General features: G+C 37.2%; 1 protein-coding gene across 1 annotated transcript; it reads left to right on the top strand.

The window, feature by feature from the left end:
- The first annotated feature begins 295 nt into the window (after positions 1 to 295).
- LOC130237184 (macrophage mannose receptor 1) lies at positions 296 to 8,829 on the top strand. Its single transcript, XM_056468054.1, has 6 exons — positions 296 to 478; positions 5,766 to 5,830; positions 5,906 to 6,262; positions 6,354 to 6,692; positions 6,806 to 6,900; positions 7,944 to 8,829. Exons 2-6 carry the CDS (start codon positions 5,797 to 5,799, stop codon positions 8,079 to 8,081), a joined length of 963 nt encoding a protein of 320 aa, XP_056324029.1. The 5' UTR covers positions 296 to 478; positions 5,766 to 5,796; the 3' UTR covers positions 8,082 to 8,829.
- The last annotated feature ends 10,048 nt before the right edge of the window (positions 8,830 to 18,877 follow it).

Below are 18,877 nucleotides of genomic sequence, written 5' to 3'. Positions count from 1 at the left end.
TTTTTTAAAAAGCATTTAATTTTACATTTTTATTTGTTACATTTGATCTCAGAGAATACAATGTTGTGGTGCAGACTGAACCACCTCCTGAAGCACATTAAGGTGTTTAAAAAGGAATTGCTGTGGGGGGAAAGTGTGTGAACTCATGGATTTAAATGTAGTAAAATGGGTTAAAGAGTACAGGGAGTACTACATTCTGATTGGTAGCTTTAAGCAATAATACATTTGTTAAACACCTCTTAAACAAATAGATGAGAGCCAGAGGGTTTATTAGACTAAGCTCTGGTCCACATTGCAGCTTATACTGTTTGATCATTTAAAGGGTGTATTTATGTGGAATACAGTGGGTAAAATATAACATCATCAGTTTACTTCAGTCGTTTACATGTCCATCACCCTCATCAGGTCACAGGAGAAACTGTACAGAAAGTCTCACAGTACAAATAAAAAGGATTTACTGGACAAAAACTATTTTGAGGTAAGAAACTACAATTTCACTTCTGGCCACAATTGATTTTCTGTTTTGAATGTTTAAATGACATATCTAGAAGAATCTAAATTCAGCAGGTTCTCCTGTTCTGTGTATGAGTGTAGGGAAAACGCCTATTTTAACCCTTGTGTTGTCCTAGAATTCTGTATACATTCTGCTCACCTTTCGGTTCAATAATGACAAATTCACAGTAGTGAGTCAATATTTTAGTGATGGACCTTTTGGTACTGGTGTTGATGGTGTGTCAGTGATAATAATTAACAAAATAATTTAAAGTGTATTTATACTGGTCTTGTTTAGTTTGTTTGAATCAAACTCAAGTTGGTTTCCCCTGTAGTGTGGATCTTTTGAGCTGGTGTGTATCAAAAAAAAAATCAGGACCCAGCTGGAGAGGTGGTCTCAGTCCACTTCAAATCGAAATCTGGTACGGTTTGTTTGAGGTGTTGATATGATCTAACTTCAATCAGACACATTTGCCGAAAGCACTATGCCTTTTCAGTTAACAAGACCTGTGCACTCAAGGTGTCTGCCATTTCTATGCAACCATCAGCCATGATCTCCAATGACTCACCACTAACCCCGGTCTATGCCCTAGCTCTGATACAAGTTTTATTTGTGGATAAGGAAAAAGATATTGTAGCATTTGGCTGTTCTGTGTTCGTCTAAATTAATTAGTAAAATGTAAAATAATTGGGGGTGACGCAGTGGCGCAGCAGGTAGTGCTGTCGCCTCACAGCAAGAAGGTCGCTGGGTTGCTGGTTTGAGCCTCGGCTCAGTTGGCGTTTCTGTGTGGAGTTTGCATGTTCTCCCTGCGTTCGCGTGGGTTTTCTTCTGGGTGCTCCGGTTTCCCCCACAGTCCAAAGACATGCGGTACAGGTGAATTGGGTAGGCTAAATTGTCCGTAGTGTATAAGTGTATGTGTGAATGAGTGTGTGTGGACGTTTCCCAGAGATGGGTTGCGGCTGGAAGGGCATCCGCTGCGTAAAACGTGTTGGATAAGTTGGTGGTTCATTCCGCTGTGGCGACCCTGGATTAGCAAAGGGACTAAGCCGAAAAGAAAATGAATGAATGAATAAAATAACCGAAATGTGTAAAAAAACACACACACATTTCTCACAAACACCTTGTTCTCTATTTGTGAATGTCAACATTTAAAATAAAGAATTTCTGCAAGCAATAGACACAATATGTGAACGGTCCTCAGAGCTACAGGAAGAGTTTCTCTTTGGTGGCTGGCAGCGGATGTTTGCACAACAGACACCATGTAATAGGAGCACAAGCAATTCAGTCCTGTAAATCAGGGATTTTCAAACTGTGGGTGGCGCCAGCATCTATTAAGGGGGGCACGAGACATTGAGGCGTGCACCCGAGGGAATAATATGATTAACGTTAGCTCCACAGCAAACTATCATGCACCTGTAGAGTTAATGCGTTCCAGTAAAATATATACAAATAAAATGGACCGGGTGCTTTTTAAAACTAATGAGGGTGAATGAATGAAAGTCAAACCGGTGAGCCGTCTGACAAAAAAGTGCCCTTCTGAATCAAATCAGCAGGATGCCCATCTGGATCTTTCACTTACTTTGAAGATACTGACTACGTTTACATGGACATCAGTAATAGTTATTTGCCTTAATCTAAATAAGACAATAATATAATTATGTGAAGTGCATTTTGAATGTTGCGTCACCAGGCTATTCACGTTTCCTGCAGAGTTTCATGTAATTTTGGGTGTTTCATCTTCCATTTCTTGACTTTAACTACAGTTCGGCAGTTCAACTTTCACTTTTGAACATTTCATTCATGCCCCCTGTGACAAACTGGGGTATTTGACGCGAATATGTAGGACTGGTGGAAGAGTGTTGCTTTTATTAATACCGCACGTCGAATGGAAAGAAAAAAAACTTCTGCATTTCGTGTGTGTGCGTGTGTGGTCCTTTGCTGACAGCCATGTGTGTGGATCTTGTCACAAAATGTGGCGAAAAGTCCTACATGATGGTAATAGTTTGATTGCAGTGTTTACTTCAATAATGCCACTAATATATGCATACTTCACGTCTTAATTCCATTTCTGTTTAGTTCAGTTATGACTTTAATTGGATTAAGGTAATCAAAAATCGCTGTTTACTCTTAATCAGAGTATTGTCTTAATCATATTAAAATTGTGTTAAAGTATTGTTGCCCATGTAAACATACTCAATGAACGACTCAACCACACCGTCAGGGCTCTGCAAACTTGGCTTTGCGAAGCAGCATTATTAGTATGTATGTACATCAAAAGCAAGTATGCTATGGCTTATGCTTATTAACATTGTAAGATGATTTACAGTTATTCATGTCAGGAATCCGTAAATGTGTTATAACTAGGCCCACACGGAATCTGCGCGCGCAGAATTCTGCAGATTTCTGCAGATTTATAGCCCATCATTAATTCTGTTTATTTACTTGAGTAAATGTGTGTCAATGTATATTTATTAAGTTTTTTAATAAATTACAGTAATAATATTGACTAAAATGAAAATGTTCACCTGATTTGTGCACAATGCAGTTTGTAAAGTAATATTTTCTGTCTTTTAGTAGAGATATTATATGAGAGACTTGCTTTGTTTACCAAATGAAGTGAATCTAATTGGATTTGCAATTTAAACATTAAATAAAAGTTAAAAAGACATTTTTTTTTTTATTTCACCTATTACGGTTTTAGTTGGTGTATTTTTACCAAAATTCTCAGCAGAAATAGCAAAAAACGTCGGCAGATTCCGTCTGGCCCTGGTTATAACGTAAATGTAAAGAAGAGACCATCATGTAATAAATACTGAACTTATAATCAATAAACATAAGGTGGTTTCACTTTCGAAATGCGGTATAAATTCGTCCCATTTCAGCATATTTAATTTTTTGAACACATGCAGGTGCTGCTTGTATATTTGAAAAGGCTTCTATGTTCGTTCTTGCTATTAATTGCGGAAGAAATGATCGATAAAAGGTTTCTGACCTTCATTCATTTACACATACGCTCAATTGTGCAAGTGGAGCACGCGTGCTACCTTGGAGTGGTCCAAGGTAACGTGAAACGTGCAGACTGCGCATTTGTGGCCTCAAACCATATCGATATGAAAGATATTGGATAATCCCACATCGCATTGGGGAATCATATCGATACATCCCTAGAACTCGATATACCGCCCAGCCCTAGCTGGAGCCACCCCAAAATTGAACCCAGAGCTGAAAACATATACAAATGACAGAATTCAAGATGAGAGAGGAAAATGACAACGGCCAATGACTACAGCTCAAAGTTTTTCACTCAGTTTTTAAGACTAAAGGTTTGCACCGTGACATGTTTTTAGTCTGATCCAGATAAATTAATTAGATAATAACCTTACATGTTTATTTTAATATCTACATAAATAAATGATTAAAAAACATAGCTAATAAAAATACGATTTTTTTTTTTGGCAAATGTTAAATCATCAAAAATATCGTTAATGCAGTACTAAACAACAAAAATCGCATATTTTTCCAGTTTTGTGCAGACCTCATAACCCCGGAGACTTTCATTTGTCTTCTCGATAATATCTGATTGAACCAATAAAGGCATATGATCTGTTTTGAGAATTTGAGTTTGTTATTTTGCAACAAACTTTGAACGAGTCGGGAACCTTGGTGTATAGATTTCACCTAAAATATCTTAATTTTGTATTCCGAAGATGAACTAAGGTCTTAGGTGTTTGGAACAACACGAAGTAATTCATTACATAATTTTCATTTATTGGTGAACTAACACTTTAAATAAGAATACTGTATTTTGTTCTAACAAAAACTCTCACTTCACATTAGGAATCAAGAATGTATTGTATGTCTTTATTTTTTAAATAATGAGATGTTTAAGTTATGGGTTTTTAACTACCTCTGGAGGTGGATGAAAGTGAACAAGCTCAAAACTTTTCACACCCTATTCGCTTTTGTACTGTACTTACATTGTCCAATTGTTATCAGATCAACTAACATGCATTTTAATTCCAAGGGCCTCATTTATCAAATTGAAGAAATCCAGATTGCTGAAAAAGGCATACGCAAACAAAAATTCATATTTATGAAACTTTGCGTACGTATGTCTACATGCATTTTTAGCTTTAGAAATTGCAGTCTACCTTACAATCTGTGTACGTAGAAAAGTCTTAAATAACGCCTTTTACATGCCAAATTCAACAATATTTAGTCCATGTAAATCACCTCATAATCTACCATGCACATTAAAATAAGCCACAGACTGTTGAGGGATAGAGGAGAAAAAAATTGAGACCCAAAATGAGGTGCAGATTCAGAGTTACAAAAAATACATATTAATTAGGTGGTTTTTAATTAGCACGTAATATAAATATTACGAATGTAAATGTAAGGTGAGGAGCATACATTGTAACATCATGTCTTAACAACATGCAATGTGACAAGATTCCAGACAAGTTGACAGTCTGCATCAGTTGCAACACAAGAGAAGCATTTAAATACAGTCATTCAGAAGTACAGAAGAGTGCATTCACTGCACTCCAACAAAATGGTGAGGTTTAGAATCTAAGTAGAACATATTAAATCTTTAACATTATTAAAAGTGCATGCTGAGTGACTGATATGTGTTGATTTGCATTGAGTCAAAGTTCTCATTTTCAAGTATGCTTTTTTAAGACCTAAAAAAGCACATAATCAGTACCTGAGGTGATCATTGACATAAAAGATTATGCTGTTGTTCACCCGCAAGAATAGAAATTTCAGGTCATGGTTTGGAAATAAACTCCATTTACATGAAAAAAAAAATTCCTTTTGCTGCATATCGCCATTTTGTATGTAGTTATGGTGTAGTTTTAAGCATGTTGTTTTTAGCCTATTTTTTAAAAGCCTTTTTTTATGATAATAATGATTTAAAGTGGTTTGTATATTTATGGATAAGTGGATCTATGAGCAACAGGTTCAATTATGTAAATATTTAAGTTAAATATCTTATAATTCTATCATCTGCTGTCAGTCTATCACCTCACACTGATGCCGCCAAAACGGCATGCTTGGGTCAGAGTTTCCATGCAAATGCGCACATTTTCCCATCAAGTTTTTGCTAATAAAAAGCATCTTTTGTGTAGAAAGTGGCATAAGCCTATTTCAGGGCCTGTTTTGTACATACGCAACATTGAGTCCTCAGGTGCAAACAGAGCCTTAAATCAAATATATACAATTCAATATGCTTTACTGTTATACAGAATTGTTGTTTATCTCTTATTAGAAGACAGCAGAAAACGGCTGTGTGAGCAGTCATGGAGAGTCTGTTTGTGCTGCTTCTGTTGTCAGGTTGGTTTGGTCATCTGTAATCTGCATTTATGATGATGTGCAGATATAAATGATTTAACATGTTGGTTTTTACAGGGATCTTCTGGGGCAGTTCTGCTGTTTCTCGTCAATTTAACTATATAAACCTGCAAATGTCGTGGCCAGATGCTCAGAGTTACTGCAGAGAGAGATTCACTGATCTGGCTACTGTAGACACCATGGATGATGTGAACAGGCTGTTAAATTCAGTGGATGCTGGATACAGTGGATCAGTGTGGATTGGACTGAAGAGTGGGACAGAGAAACGCTGGAGTTGGTCGAATGGAGAAAACTCTTCTCAGTACTTTAACTGGGCTTCAGGAATGCCAAATGATGATGGATATTGTGTAGCTACTTATTCCGGCAGTTGGATTGATATGCCATGTAATTTAGGGCGATATTTTGTGTGTTATAGTGAGTTCAACATTATTTTAAGTGTATTATTCTGCAGTTTAACTGGAAATGAAGAGATGAAGAACTAATACTTTCTTTCATATTTTAACAGAAAACACTACATACTACATGATACAAAGTGCTGGACCTATACCCTGGACAGAGGCTCAGAGTTACTGCAGACAGTATTACACAGATCTGCCCACAATCCACAGCTCTGCAGAGAATGATAATCTAACTGCAGCAGTTTTAAGGGGATGGTACATCTGGATTGGTTTGTATCGGGACACTTGGGAATGGTCTGATCAGTGGGATCTCCAATTCAGATACTGGGCAATAGGTCAACCAAACCAGAGAGTAGGACCTGACTGTGTCAGCATGTCAACTGCTGATTCTGGGAAGTGGAGGCAAGAACGCTGTAATGTACTGCATCCTTTTATCTGCTATGCAGGTGAGTTTAACCAGTTAACAGAATCGAATGATCACTCTTGAAACATTCAGATTGTGATATATCTGTGATTAATCTTCCATGTTGTAAATGACTACATGTGTGTATTTCATTAGAGGAAAAGAGAAAACAAATCATCAGACTAAAATTGTCCTGTGCTGGAAAATGCCAACTGAATGATCCTTCACTACAGACTGCCATTCTGAATCAGGTGTGTGTCTGCCGTATACACTTTCAAATTCTACTTGAGCAACACTGTTTTTAAGTATAAACTCAATGAAATTCATCTCATTTACTTTTCGGCTTAGTCTCTTTATTAATCAGGGGTTGCCACCGCGGAATGAACCGCCAACTTATCCAGCATATGTTTTATGCAGAAGATGCCCTTCCAGGTGCAATCCATCATTGGGAAACACCCATACACTTCCATTCACACACATACACTACGGACAAATTAGCTTACCCAATTCACCTGTACCGCATGTCTTTGGACTTGTGGGGGGAAAAAGAGCACCCAGAGGAAACCCACGCCAACACATGGAGAACATGCAAACTCCACACAGAAATGCCAACTGACCTAGCCGAGGCTCGAACCTGCGCCACCGTGCTGCCCTCTTAATGAATTTGTTAAAATTAAATGTACTGAATTATTTAAAATCCATTGTCATGATTATTAGCTAGAGTATGCACCAGACTCATTAGAAGACACTCCAGCTATCTGTACGCTCCACCTGCTATTCACCTGAACTACTGTACAACCCCCTTCATGCTTTGCACCAGTCAGGACCCTGATTACACACTACATCTGTTACCAATGGAGAGTCTGTCTCACACAAACACGCATGTAAATGCAGATCATTTACATTTATTACACTCAATATATATATAAACACCTCACCCACACACCTTCATTGTTGAGTACTGTATTGAGTTGTGATTGTTTCTTGTTTTCTTGCCTGTTTTGATTATTATACGGTTTCTTGTTTTATGAATCTTTGCCTCCTGCCCAGACTCTCTTTATTGGATTACTCTTGTGGATTAGGGTATTGTTTTGCTCCTGTTTTGACCCTTGCCTGTTGACACTCCATTATAATCAAGCTGCACTTGTAGTGTTGCCATCACCATTACATCTATCAAGCACCACTCATATCATCACCTTCACCAACAGCTTCATCTGCACTGCTGCTTGTGTTGTAATTCAGACCTAAGGATAAAGCCTGTATTTTAATTAGATTTTTCCTGCTTGTTTTCCAGATCACTGAAACATTAATAAGCATGGGACTGGAAAGTGACAGCACAATAAACGTGAGAAATGGGGGCGTTGAAGAGGTGTTTCATCTGGAGAACAATGGTGTGGAAAATTCAAAAAGAAAATGTAAAAGGTATCCTTAATGCACTGTGAAAATTTAAACGATGTGAAGAAACAATATTGCTTTGAGGCACTAGAAATATTACTAGTAGTAGTACTTTTATATAGTATGTACTACATTAACTACATTACTCAATCTATCCCAGCTGTAGAAATATTCGCATTTTTACAAGACAAGTTAGAAAGTAATGAATTTAGTTCAATTAAATTCCACTTCAGGATGTTTATAGATTTTTTCTTGTAAAATAATTTATAATCTTATAGGTTGCCATTCTGTTGTTGCTTTGGCTGTTGAAATGTTGGGTTTTGGGTGACCTGTCACTTTAATAGTTCTCTGTGATAACATCTAGTGGCTTAATATAGGCACCTTGACATCAATATATAAATATATACTTAGCACATCGCTATGATATTTTAAACTTCTGCATTCCTAGAGATTCACATCCCATTCATTTTACAAAATAGGAAAGTCTCATAGGAAATGTAATAACCCCAAATATCCTTTACATAAATTCGATGTAGACGTAATGTTGATATTCATTACTGATTAACTGTATGAAAGCATCGACATGACTCATACACACATTTAAGATGTGTTTATCCTCTATTAGGGGGTCTATCATGTGAAGATGTACACACTACAGAATAAATTGTATTTTCTGTTTCAGTGTGAAATGTCTGTTTTGTTTCAGGGTTATTTTGGTGTTGTCTTTTTGTACTGTTGGTGGTTCTGTGGTGATTTATTTTTTTGAAAGGTGCCCATTATCTGTGTGTGTATGTACTTGTTTTTATATCCCGGTGGGAACCTGAATGCACACAGACTCATGAAGACTTGTGTTGGGAAAAAATTGCTATTTTAAGGGTAGAATAATATGGTCTGTGGTTTGTAAAATACAAAATGTTGCTATGGTTTGTAAGAGAAATGAAAATCTAGTTGGGAAACTAGAATGTTTACTTCACTCTTCAAGTTAAACAGTCACTCTTACACTAAATCTATGAGTTTGCATGTTGTAAATCCAGTTGCCCTTCACCAATCAACTCCACCACTCGACCAATCACTCTGAAGAGTAAGAAAATGAGCCCATGAATGCCAATAAGTTGGCAGAGCTTGGCTCCACAGGTGCCAGTGATTAACCATTAGGAGAGTATATAACTGGCTCATGAAGAGTGAGCAGTTAGATTTTCACATCAGAGCCTCACACCAGAGACTGAAGAGTACTTCTGCCAACATGATTTCACAGAGAAACCAGTTTCCCTACCTGTGTGGGCGACAACATGACAGCGGCGGTCGAACTGGGCTCCTTTCCTGTCCCCTGGACGTCTCGCTGGTAGCTGAAAGAGCAGTTTTCACTATAAGAGCAGATCCCCTAAGAGAGCAACATGGTCGATCAGCGCATATGTTTAAAGATGTCATTCTGACCGTGTGTTTGTAGGGGGGCGAGAGCACACTCAAAAAAAAGTGTGGCCTCCTCTTGGACGTTAGCATGCGATGCCTCTCTCACATATATTTGTAGAGCTGTGGGCTGAGCGACACCTAATACATTCGCAAGATTTTATAATCTTTGAGTGGAGCCTGTTTCCTCCCGATTACTGGGTAACCCTGGTCAATCGGGAGGAAACCAAGCTCTGTGTCAAAAACGCTTGATGCGCCATGCTCCCTAACCCAGAGATATGTGCACTTATTCTGCTCTGCTAAAGCGAGTTTCCCATTTGGCCATACCTAGAGAGTTCCTCCGAGGCCCCCAGCACCCTACTCAATGGAGGAGACGGGTGCCTGACCCAATACGATGTCTGGTTTTGGTCTACCCATGTGCTGGGGTTCTGTGCTAGCTATGTGCGATCCCCGGTGGCAATCCCATATGTGTTATTCAGCCACGGTGTGTTCCCCCTTACCAGGTGGACCCCTAGATAGGACTAGTTCATATGTCCATATTGCCATCAAGTCTCCCCTTTTGGGTAGCAGGTGTCCTCCGCCTTCGGGGACTGGCACGCTTTCACAATGTACTCTCGTAATTTAAAAATCCCTAGACTACAGTTAGCTAGGTCATTTACAACCTCTGATCTAAATTCTTCCTAAATTATTCCCATGTAATGGTAATTAAGGACCAAGGGGATATAAGAAGGTTGTACCCTTGGTGATGTCGTGACAGGCATAGCTGCTGTGGCGTTGTCCATACACTCTCCCAAAATGTCTTCAAGACACATGTCAGAACGTCTCTGTTACTATCGTAACCCTTGTTCCTCGAAGAGGGAATGGAGACGTGTGTCTCCAATGCCACAGCAGCTGGGTTTCCAGCTGATAGTTAAGTGTTTGGCTTCAGGAGGCTCAAAATCTAACTGCTCACTCAGCGCGCGCTAGTTATATACTCTTCTAATGATTAATAATTGGCACCTGCGAAGCCGAGCTCTGCCAACTCATTGGCATTGATTGGCTTGTTTTCTTACTCTTCAGAGTGATTGGTCATCTAGCAATCTCCCAAAAGTGTCTTTCCAGACACACGTCTCCATTCTAAGTTTAAATCCGTTCTCCTTTTAAATACAAAAACGTAATCTCTCCCTTTTGAAGTGGATCAATTGAAACTTAGTATGTTTTTCTACTCAACTATAAAAACTACACACTGAGCACAATTTTAAAAAGTGAAAAAGAATAATAGGACCTCTAACAATACTTCGTGATTGCAGTACCTCAATACAATATAACACAAAACGTTTCTTCTAAACATCTAAACATGCTATGAACAGTGTACATATGTACATTGTGCATTCACCACCCATTACATCAATAGGTTTCAGTTCTGCTTATTTTCCAACATATTAGAAAACAGATAAAAAAAAAAAACATAAAAGCAATCTGTTTGTGATGAATCAGATCATGGATGATGTGAACAGGCTGATAAAAAATTGTGTCTGCTGGATGCAGTTGTCATGGTTAGAAGGCAGTTGTCATGGTTTGATTACATCTGTTTGCGATCATCTGGTCTATTTAAGCACCACTTTCACACACATTCTCTGCTCACTCTTGTTTCACGTTGTTTTTATTTCTGTTTTTGTTTGCTCCCTGCCCGACCTTTTGCCTGTTTTATGGATTGCTCTTGTGAATTACCCCTTTATTTTTAGCTTGCTGGTGTTTTGACCCCTGACCCCTTTGTCTGACCATTTTAAATAAAAAGCTGCACTTGGAACTCCACCTTTATTTTCCCCCATCATTATGACAGTAATAACACAGAATCACTGAGCTTAGAGCTTATGAGACCCTCGAGCCCGGGGCTCCCTCCCGTCTCCAGGGCGAGAGGGGAGTTTGAGCTCAGGTAGATCTCGATGGACTCCCCCGACTTATTTCTAGCTACTGACAGATATAGGATGGCTAAGGAGAGATGTACGCTTGCTATCCTTGGCTACGGTATCAATTTGGTATGTTCAATTTACTTAGGTTGCTCGTTTTTGGACTGTGGGAGGAACCGGAGAACCCGAGGAAAACTTACCTGAGCATGAGGAGAACGAGCAAACTTGGTAGGGACTTTAGCCAGAGACATTCTTGCTGTGAGGCAACAGTGCTAATCATTGGGCCTCCGTGTCATCTGTCTGAAAAGTAGGGGGAGTAGGGGTAGGTAGGAGGGATTCTTCAAGATGAAGATACTGAGATAAGAAAACTCTGGTTATTTATAGTGAGTTGGGAATCATCTGATTGGTGAGTCAATAGTGAGCTGATGCGGGACCAGCTGTGATCAATCATAACATAAGCATGTGCTCCTCTCGAAATTAATTCATAAAAAACTTCACTTGTCAACAAACAGGGAAAATGATTACTGGAAGATGTATTCAACACTGTCATTCCTTTAAAAAAGGCAGCATAACAGACAGAATGTCTTTGTCATTCTGTCCTTTAACACTGAGCATATACTTGTTGAAATGATTGCAAAAATGAATGATGAAAATATGCAAATTGTAGCAACATGGATAAAAGACTGAAGGCCTGTGTTGCTTAGGTTGGTTCTTATCAGATGGAATATAATGTATGGTTCCTAATTGATTATTTAAATGGGAACCAATTCCTAATGCTTTCACATCATTGCATTTTATTTTTGTTTGTATGTACTGAATGAGCTTTTACACAGTACATAATATCGTCTAGTTATTTTATTTGCATTAATTACAGTATTATTAGAATATAATAATAGTCTGTTATTTACTGATAATGCTCTCTGCTGGCAGAAAAAGTCACTACATTACTGCACTAGTAAACACCATGTTTTTGTAGTACATTTGTGAGGTAAAAGTGTTGCATATCACTGAGATATCTGGGAAGAGGCCAGTCAGTAACAGGTAACCAAAAACCATGAAAAGTTCATATTTACAATTGCAAGTTTAACCAGTCAACATTAATATGATTCAAATGCAGCAATTCCAGTTACTAGCAATTTGCCTATCAGAGCAAGCAGACAAAACAATAAACATGGTCATGTGACTTGTTTTGATGACAGACTTTGGCATAGGAATTTTAATAAGTGATTGAGACAACTTTTAAGGTTTTGTGTAATGAGATTGATCGATGTAGTGCTTTATCTTAGTTACATCTGTTGAATTTTACATGCATATCACATGTTTAGACAACATGCAGCACAAAATATATGCAATGACACTGAACACAAGTAAAAAAGCACACACATATTAAATTAACACTCTTCAGCAACTTCCAAGTCTATTAGTGATAATTTCCAGAAAGTTCCTCATTTGCTCTTTTTATTTAAATCATCTGGTGAAAACATGTGTACATTATATAAAAATTTGTAGTGATTGAGAGAATGGAGAATGATTTTTAAACATATTTATAGTTTAAGCTGCAGGTGTTTAATAAAACATTTTAAAATAGTGTTTTGAGAGTTAAAACATCATCCACATTGTCCATTAGATCAAGATGTTCAAGATCAAGCAACAACATGCAAATGGATTTAATGAAAATGAGTGCTTTGAATATCAAAATGTCTCATGCCTTGTTATTAAAAAAAACAAAAAACAAACAACAACAACAACATTTAACTTTACATTTTTATTTGTTACTTTTGATCTCAGATAATGTATTGTTACGGTGAAGACTGAACCTCCTCATCTCATTCTGAAACACACCGAGGTGTTTAAAAATAAACCAAAGTGTAATTGTTATGGGGGAAAGTGTATGAACTCATTGATTTAAATGTAGTAAAATGGGTTAAAGAGTTCAGGGAGTCCTACATCCTGATTGGTAGCTTTAAGCATTATTTATATTTGTCCAACACCTCGTAAGCAAATGGATAAGAGCCAGGGGGTTTATTAGACTAAACTCTGGTCCAGGTTGCAGCTTATACTGTTTGACCATTTAAAGGGTGTATTTATGTGGAATACGGTGGGTAAAATATAAAATCATCAGTTTACATCAGTCTTTTACATGTCCATCATCCTCATCAAGTGACAGGAGAAGCTGTACAGAATGTCTCACTGGACAAAATCTTAAGGTAAGAAACTACAATTTCACTTCTGGCCACAACTGATTTACTGTTCATAATTGTTTAAATGACAAATCTACGAGCATCTAAATTCAGCATGTTCTCCTGCTCTGTGTATGTGTGTAAGGAAAGCCCCTACTTTAACCCTTCTGTTGTCAAAAATTACAATTGTGAGTCAATATTTTATTGATGGGCCTTTTGGTACTGGTGTTGATGGTGTGTCAGTGATAATAATTAACAAAATCATTTTTTTATTTATGTCCATGCATTTTATTTATTGAACACTGTGAAAACTAAAAAGATAAACAAACAAACTAAATGTGTTACACAAACAATCAAAAGGACATAAAAAAAACAAAAAAACAAACAAATAATATACATACAATGTTTCGTTTACTGTGTTGGCCTGATAACCAGCAGTAGAATAATCAGGAGCATTTAACATGTGTCTGCATTGAGATTTCACTATGCTGTCCATACCATCTCTCGCAGGTTAAATAAATCAAGAAGGATCATGTGACCTCTGACTCAAGCCAACCAGAAACAAGGAAGTTAATAAGATAAACCAATATGCTTTCAAATAATAAAAAACAAACAAAAATTCCTCCGGGTGCTCCAGTTTCCCCCCACAGTCCAAAGACATGCGGTACAGGTGAATTGGGTAGGCTAAATTGTCCATAGTGTATGTGTGTGTGTGAATAAGTGTGTATGGGTTTCCTTGTGATGGGTTGCGGCTGGAAGGGCATCCGCTGCGTAAAACATATGCTGGATGAGTTGGCGGTTCATTCCGCTGTGGCGACCCCAGATAAATAAAGGGACTAAGCTGAAAAGAAAATGAATGAATAAAAAAAAACTAAATAAAAAAAACATAAACAAAATCTAAGTTGAGCTACAAGAAGCGCAGAATTGTGCACTCACTGCACTCCAACAAAATGGTTAGGTTTATAATCTAATTAATACATATTAAACATCTTTAACATTATTAAAAGTACATGCTGAGTGACTTATATGTGTTGGTTTGCAAAGTCAGAATTCTCATTTTGAAATATGCTTTTTTTAAAGACGTAAACTATCTGCTTCTGCTTTTATTATGGCAATAAATGTCACGTAAAATGATATTCAAAATCATATTGATAGCATTTAACACAAAAAAAGCACATAATCAGTACCTGAGGTGATCAGTCATAAAAGTTTATACTGTTGTTCAGCCACAGGTAAAAGAAACTATTTCACATTTCAGGCAATGGTTTGGATATAAACTCCTTTAACATGGAAAAATTTCATTTCGTCACGTATCATATGAAGATATGCATATGTAGTTATTGTGTAGTTTTAAGTATGTCGTTTTTAGTATATTTAATGTAATTGCAAAAAAAAGAATTAATTATTTGGACTGATAATAATGATTTAAAGTGGATTGTATATTTATGTGTAAGTGAATCTATGAAAAACAGGTTCAGTTATGAGATAATGTCAGTTAAACATCTTATATTTCTATTATCTGTGTATTATCTGTTGTCAGTTTCTCAGCTCATCACTGGTGCTGCTAAAACGGCATGCATGCAGGTGTGCACATCTTCCCATCTAGTTTTTGTTAATAAATCCCATCTTTAGCGTAGAGAGTGGTATAAGCATATTTCAGGACCAGTTTTATGCATAAGTCTGTGTTATGTTTTATCTCTCATTAGGAGCCAGAAGAAAACATGCATGTGAGCAGTCATTGAGAGTCTGGTTGTGCTGTTTCTGTTGTCAGGTTGGTTTGGTCATCTGTAATCTGCATTTATGATGATGTGCAGACATAGATGGTTTAACATGTTGGTTTTTACAGGGCTCTTCTGGAGCAGTTCTGCTATTTCTCATCAGTATCACTATATAAACCTGCAAATGTCATGGTCAAATGCTTCAAGTTAATGCAGAGAGAATTTTACTGATACTGTTGACACCATGGATGATATGAACAGACTGATATATTCAGTGGGTGCTGGATGCAGAAGATCAGTGTGGAATGGTCTGATCAGTGGGATCACCAATTCAGATACTGGGCGATACCAGAGAGTAGGATCTGACTGTGTCAGCATGTCAACAACTGATCCTGGGAAATGGAGGCAAGAGACCTGTAATGTGCTGCATCCTTGTAGGTGAGTTTAAACAGTAAACATAATCAAATGCAACATTTCACGCTTAAAATTTTCAAATTAAGATGTTGAACAATGTATCTTCCATGTTGAAAATTACTACACGTGTTTGTATTTCACTAGAGGAAAAGAGAAAACAAATCATCAGACTGAAATTGTCCTGTGTTGGAAAATGCCAACTGAATGATCCTTCACTACAGACTGCCATTCTGAATCAAGTTTGTGTGTCTGCCTTATATGCTTATACGCTTATACATCAAACAACACTGTTTTTAAGTATAAACTCAACAAAATTGTTCAAATTAAATGTACTAAATTATCTTAAATCCATTGTCATAACTACTAGCTAGTACCAGACTCATTAGAGGACACTCCAGCTATCTGTACTCTCCACCAGATATTTACCTGAACTACAACCCCCATCATGCTTTGTGCCAATCCAGACACTGATTACACACTACAGCTGATGCCAATTGGGATTCTATCTCTCTCTCTCTCTCTCTCATTTATTACATGCAATATATATTAAAAAAAACACACTCACACACCTTCATTGTTGGGTATTTTGTTGAGTTGTGGAGGTTTCTTGTTTTCTTGCCTGTTGTGATTTTTGGACTGTTTCTTGTTTTATGATTCTTTGCCTCCTGCCCAGACTCTGTTTATTGGATTACTCTTGTGGATTAGGGTACTGTTTTGCTCCTGTTTGACCCTTTCCTGTTCACCCTCCATTATAATAAAGCTGCACTTGTAGTATCACCTCTGTTGCCATCACCATTACATCCATCAAGCAGCACTCATATTATCGCCTTCACCAACAATCTGCATTGCTGCTTGTGTTGTAATTCAGAGCTGAAGATAAAGCCTGTATTTTAATTTAATCTTTTCCTGCTTGTTTTCCAGATCACTGAAAAATTAAAAAGCATGGGACTGGAAAGTAACAGCACAATAAACTGGAGAATAGGGACGGTGGAGAGGTATTTCATCTGGAGAACAACAGTGTAAAGAGTTCAGACAAATGTAAAAATTATCCTAATTAACGCACTGTAAAAATGTAAATGATAACGATATGAACAGAAAAATATTACTAGTACTAGTACTTTATAAAATATGTACTACATTAACTACATTACTCAATCTAGCCCAGCTGTAGAATATTAGCATTTTTACAAGACAAACAAGAGATTAATGAATTAGTTCAATTAAGTTAATTTAATTCCAAAATTAAAAACGTATAGGTGTGTCATAAGAAATGTAATAAAACCTCACATATCCCTGATGTGACCTAATGTCGATATTCATTACTGAGTAGCTATAAGAAAGCATGGACATTACTTATACACACTTTTCAGATGTGTTTATCCTCTATTAGGTGGTCTATCATGTGAAGATGTACACACTACAGAATAAATTGTATTGTCTGTTTCATTTTTTCTTTTGGATGGTGCCCATATCTGTGTGTGTGTGTGTGTATACTTGTGTGTACTTGTGTGTACTTTGGTTAGTTAAGGCACTGCTTTATCAAGCTGATATAATGCTATAAAAACAGGGTGTGTCTTGTAATTGACATCTTACCTTAGACCGTTTGGGATGAATGAATGAATTTAATTATTTAGGGATGGCATGCATAGCTAACTTTTCTCTGTCTCATCCTTTGCACGAGCATAAATTAACGAGCTGTTAATTTGCCGCCCTGACATTAATGAAGTGGAGAAAGTAACACTTAGTTGTTAGCTGATACACACCTAACATTAGCAGTTACAAATTCTTTTCATGGGTATGAATATAATAATTAGGAATGCAAAACTAATGTCCTCATTGATATCCTGTAACGTCACGCGAACTTGTTTTAGAGGGTGTCTGATATTTTAAGTTCCAGCATGTTAATGAGTTCTACTGAATTTGCTGTTTGAAATATATAAATATAAGTTAAATAAATTATTATATGACAAATACAACTGTAAATGTTATATATTATTTATATCCATCATTTACTGTTGGCTTTTACTTGAAGACATATAAAAAAACATTCAAATCAATTTAATCCTCTTTGCCAGATATAATTAAGGCATCAAATTCAATTCAATTCAATTCACCTTTATTTGTATAGCGCTTATACAATGTAGATTGTGTCAAAGCAGCTTCACATAAAAGGTCACAGTAAATAGGAACAGTGTAGTTAAGTTTGTAGTGTTTAAGTTCAGTTCAGTTTAGCTCAGTTCAGTGTGGTTTAATAATCACTACTGAGAGTCCAAATACTGAAGAGCAAATCCAACGATGCGCAGCTCTATAGATCCCGAAACATGCAAGCCAGTGGCGACAGCGGAGAGGGAAAAAAAACTTCACTAACTTCACAAATAAACCAAATGAAAACAAAAAAAATAAATAAATAAATAACATGACAAATGATGTTGCTGCTGCTGACAGACATAGGTTGATGTATTAATAGTTATTTTTTTATAAATATTTTATTAATATTAATTATTGTACAAAGCATGGCTTTACCAACACGGATTTGCTGCTAAGACTCATATGGCTGTTAACGGTATATGCAGGGACAGCTGAGCAGAAAGTCAACATTCTCACAACAATAACGTATAATCTGGCAAGGGAGCGATTCGGATTGGAGGATAAGAAGGCAAACATCAGGGTTGTACACCAACCAAGTAGAAAAAATCCACGATTTACAAAAGGGAAGGCATCAAGAGCCTGACGGGTCAACTCCGAGAATGTCTCTGCAGACTCCGAAGAGCAGAAAGCACCCAGAAAAGAAGGAAGGACAGGGAGAACAAAAGATCTCAGTTCACCAAAAACCCTTTCCGATTCACCAGAACACTGCTCAGTGAAGTAAAGTCAGGAAAGCTGACCAGCCCCAGAGTATTCGTGGAGGCATTCTTGAGAGAAACCCACATTCTTCAGAAACCAGGCCCTGGATGCCAACCCAAACATCAATAGCAACATCAGCAAACCTTCCTAGAAGTAAATCCAAGAGGTGGTGAAGAAGGTCAGGTCAGGACATAACATACCCTATAAGCTATATAAGAATTGTCCAATGCTCTTCCGGAGGCTATGGAAGTTGTTCCATACGATATGGAAGAAGGGTAACATTCCACCATGTTGGAAAAGGGCAGAGGGTTGCATTGTACCAAAAGAAGAGAACTCTTCAACCATAGACCAATTTAGAACAATCTCACTGCTAAGTGTAGA

The sequence above is a fragment of the Danio aesculapii genome, chromosome 2 (genome assembly GCF_903798145.1).
Source record: "Danio aesculapii chromosome 2, fDanAes4.1, whole genome shotgun sequence".
NCBI lineage: Eukaryota > Metazoa > Chordata > Actinopteri > Cypriniformes > Danionidae > Danio > Danio aesculapii.
Note: the sequence above shows the minus strand (reverse complement) of the source record. Positions and strands in the feature narration are given on the sequence as shown.

Bases quoted from the DNA above. Each gene is read 5' to 3' on its own strand.
- LOC130237184 (XM_056468054.1), top strand. From the start codon at position 5,797: ATGGAGAGTCTGTTTGTGCTGCTTCTGTTGTCAG. The intron at 5,831-5,905 runs GTTGGTTTGGTC...TGGTTTTTACAG, and splicing joins TGTGCTGCTTCTGTTGTCAG to GGATCTTCTGGGGCAGTTCT. The intron at 6,901-7,943 runs GTGTGTGTCTGC...CTTGTTTTCCAG, and splicing joins AGACTGCCATTCTGAATCAG to ATCACTGAAACATTAATAAG.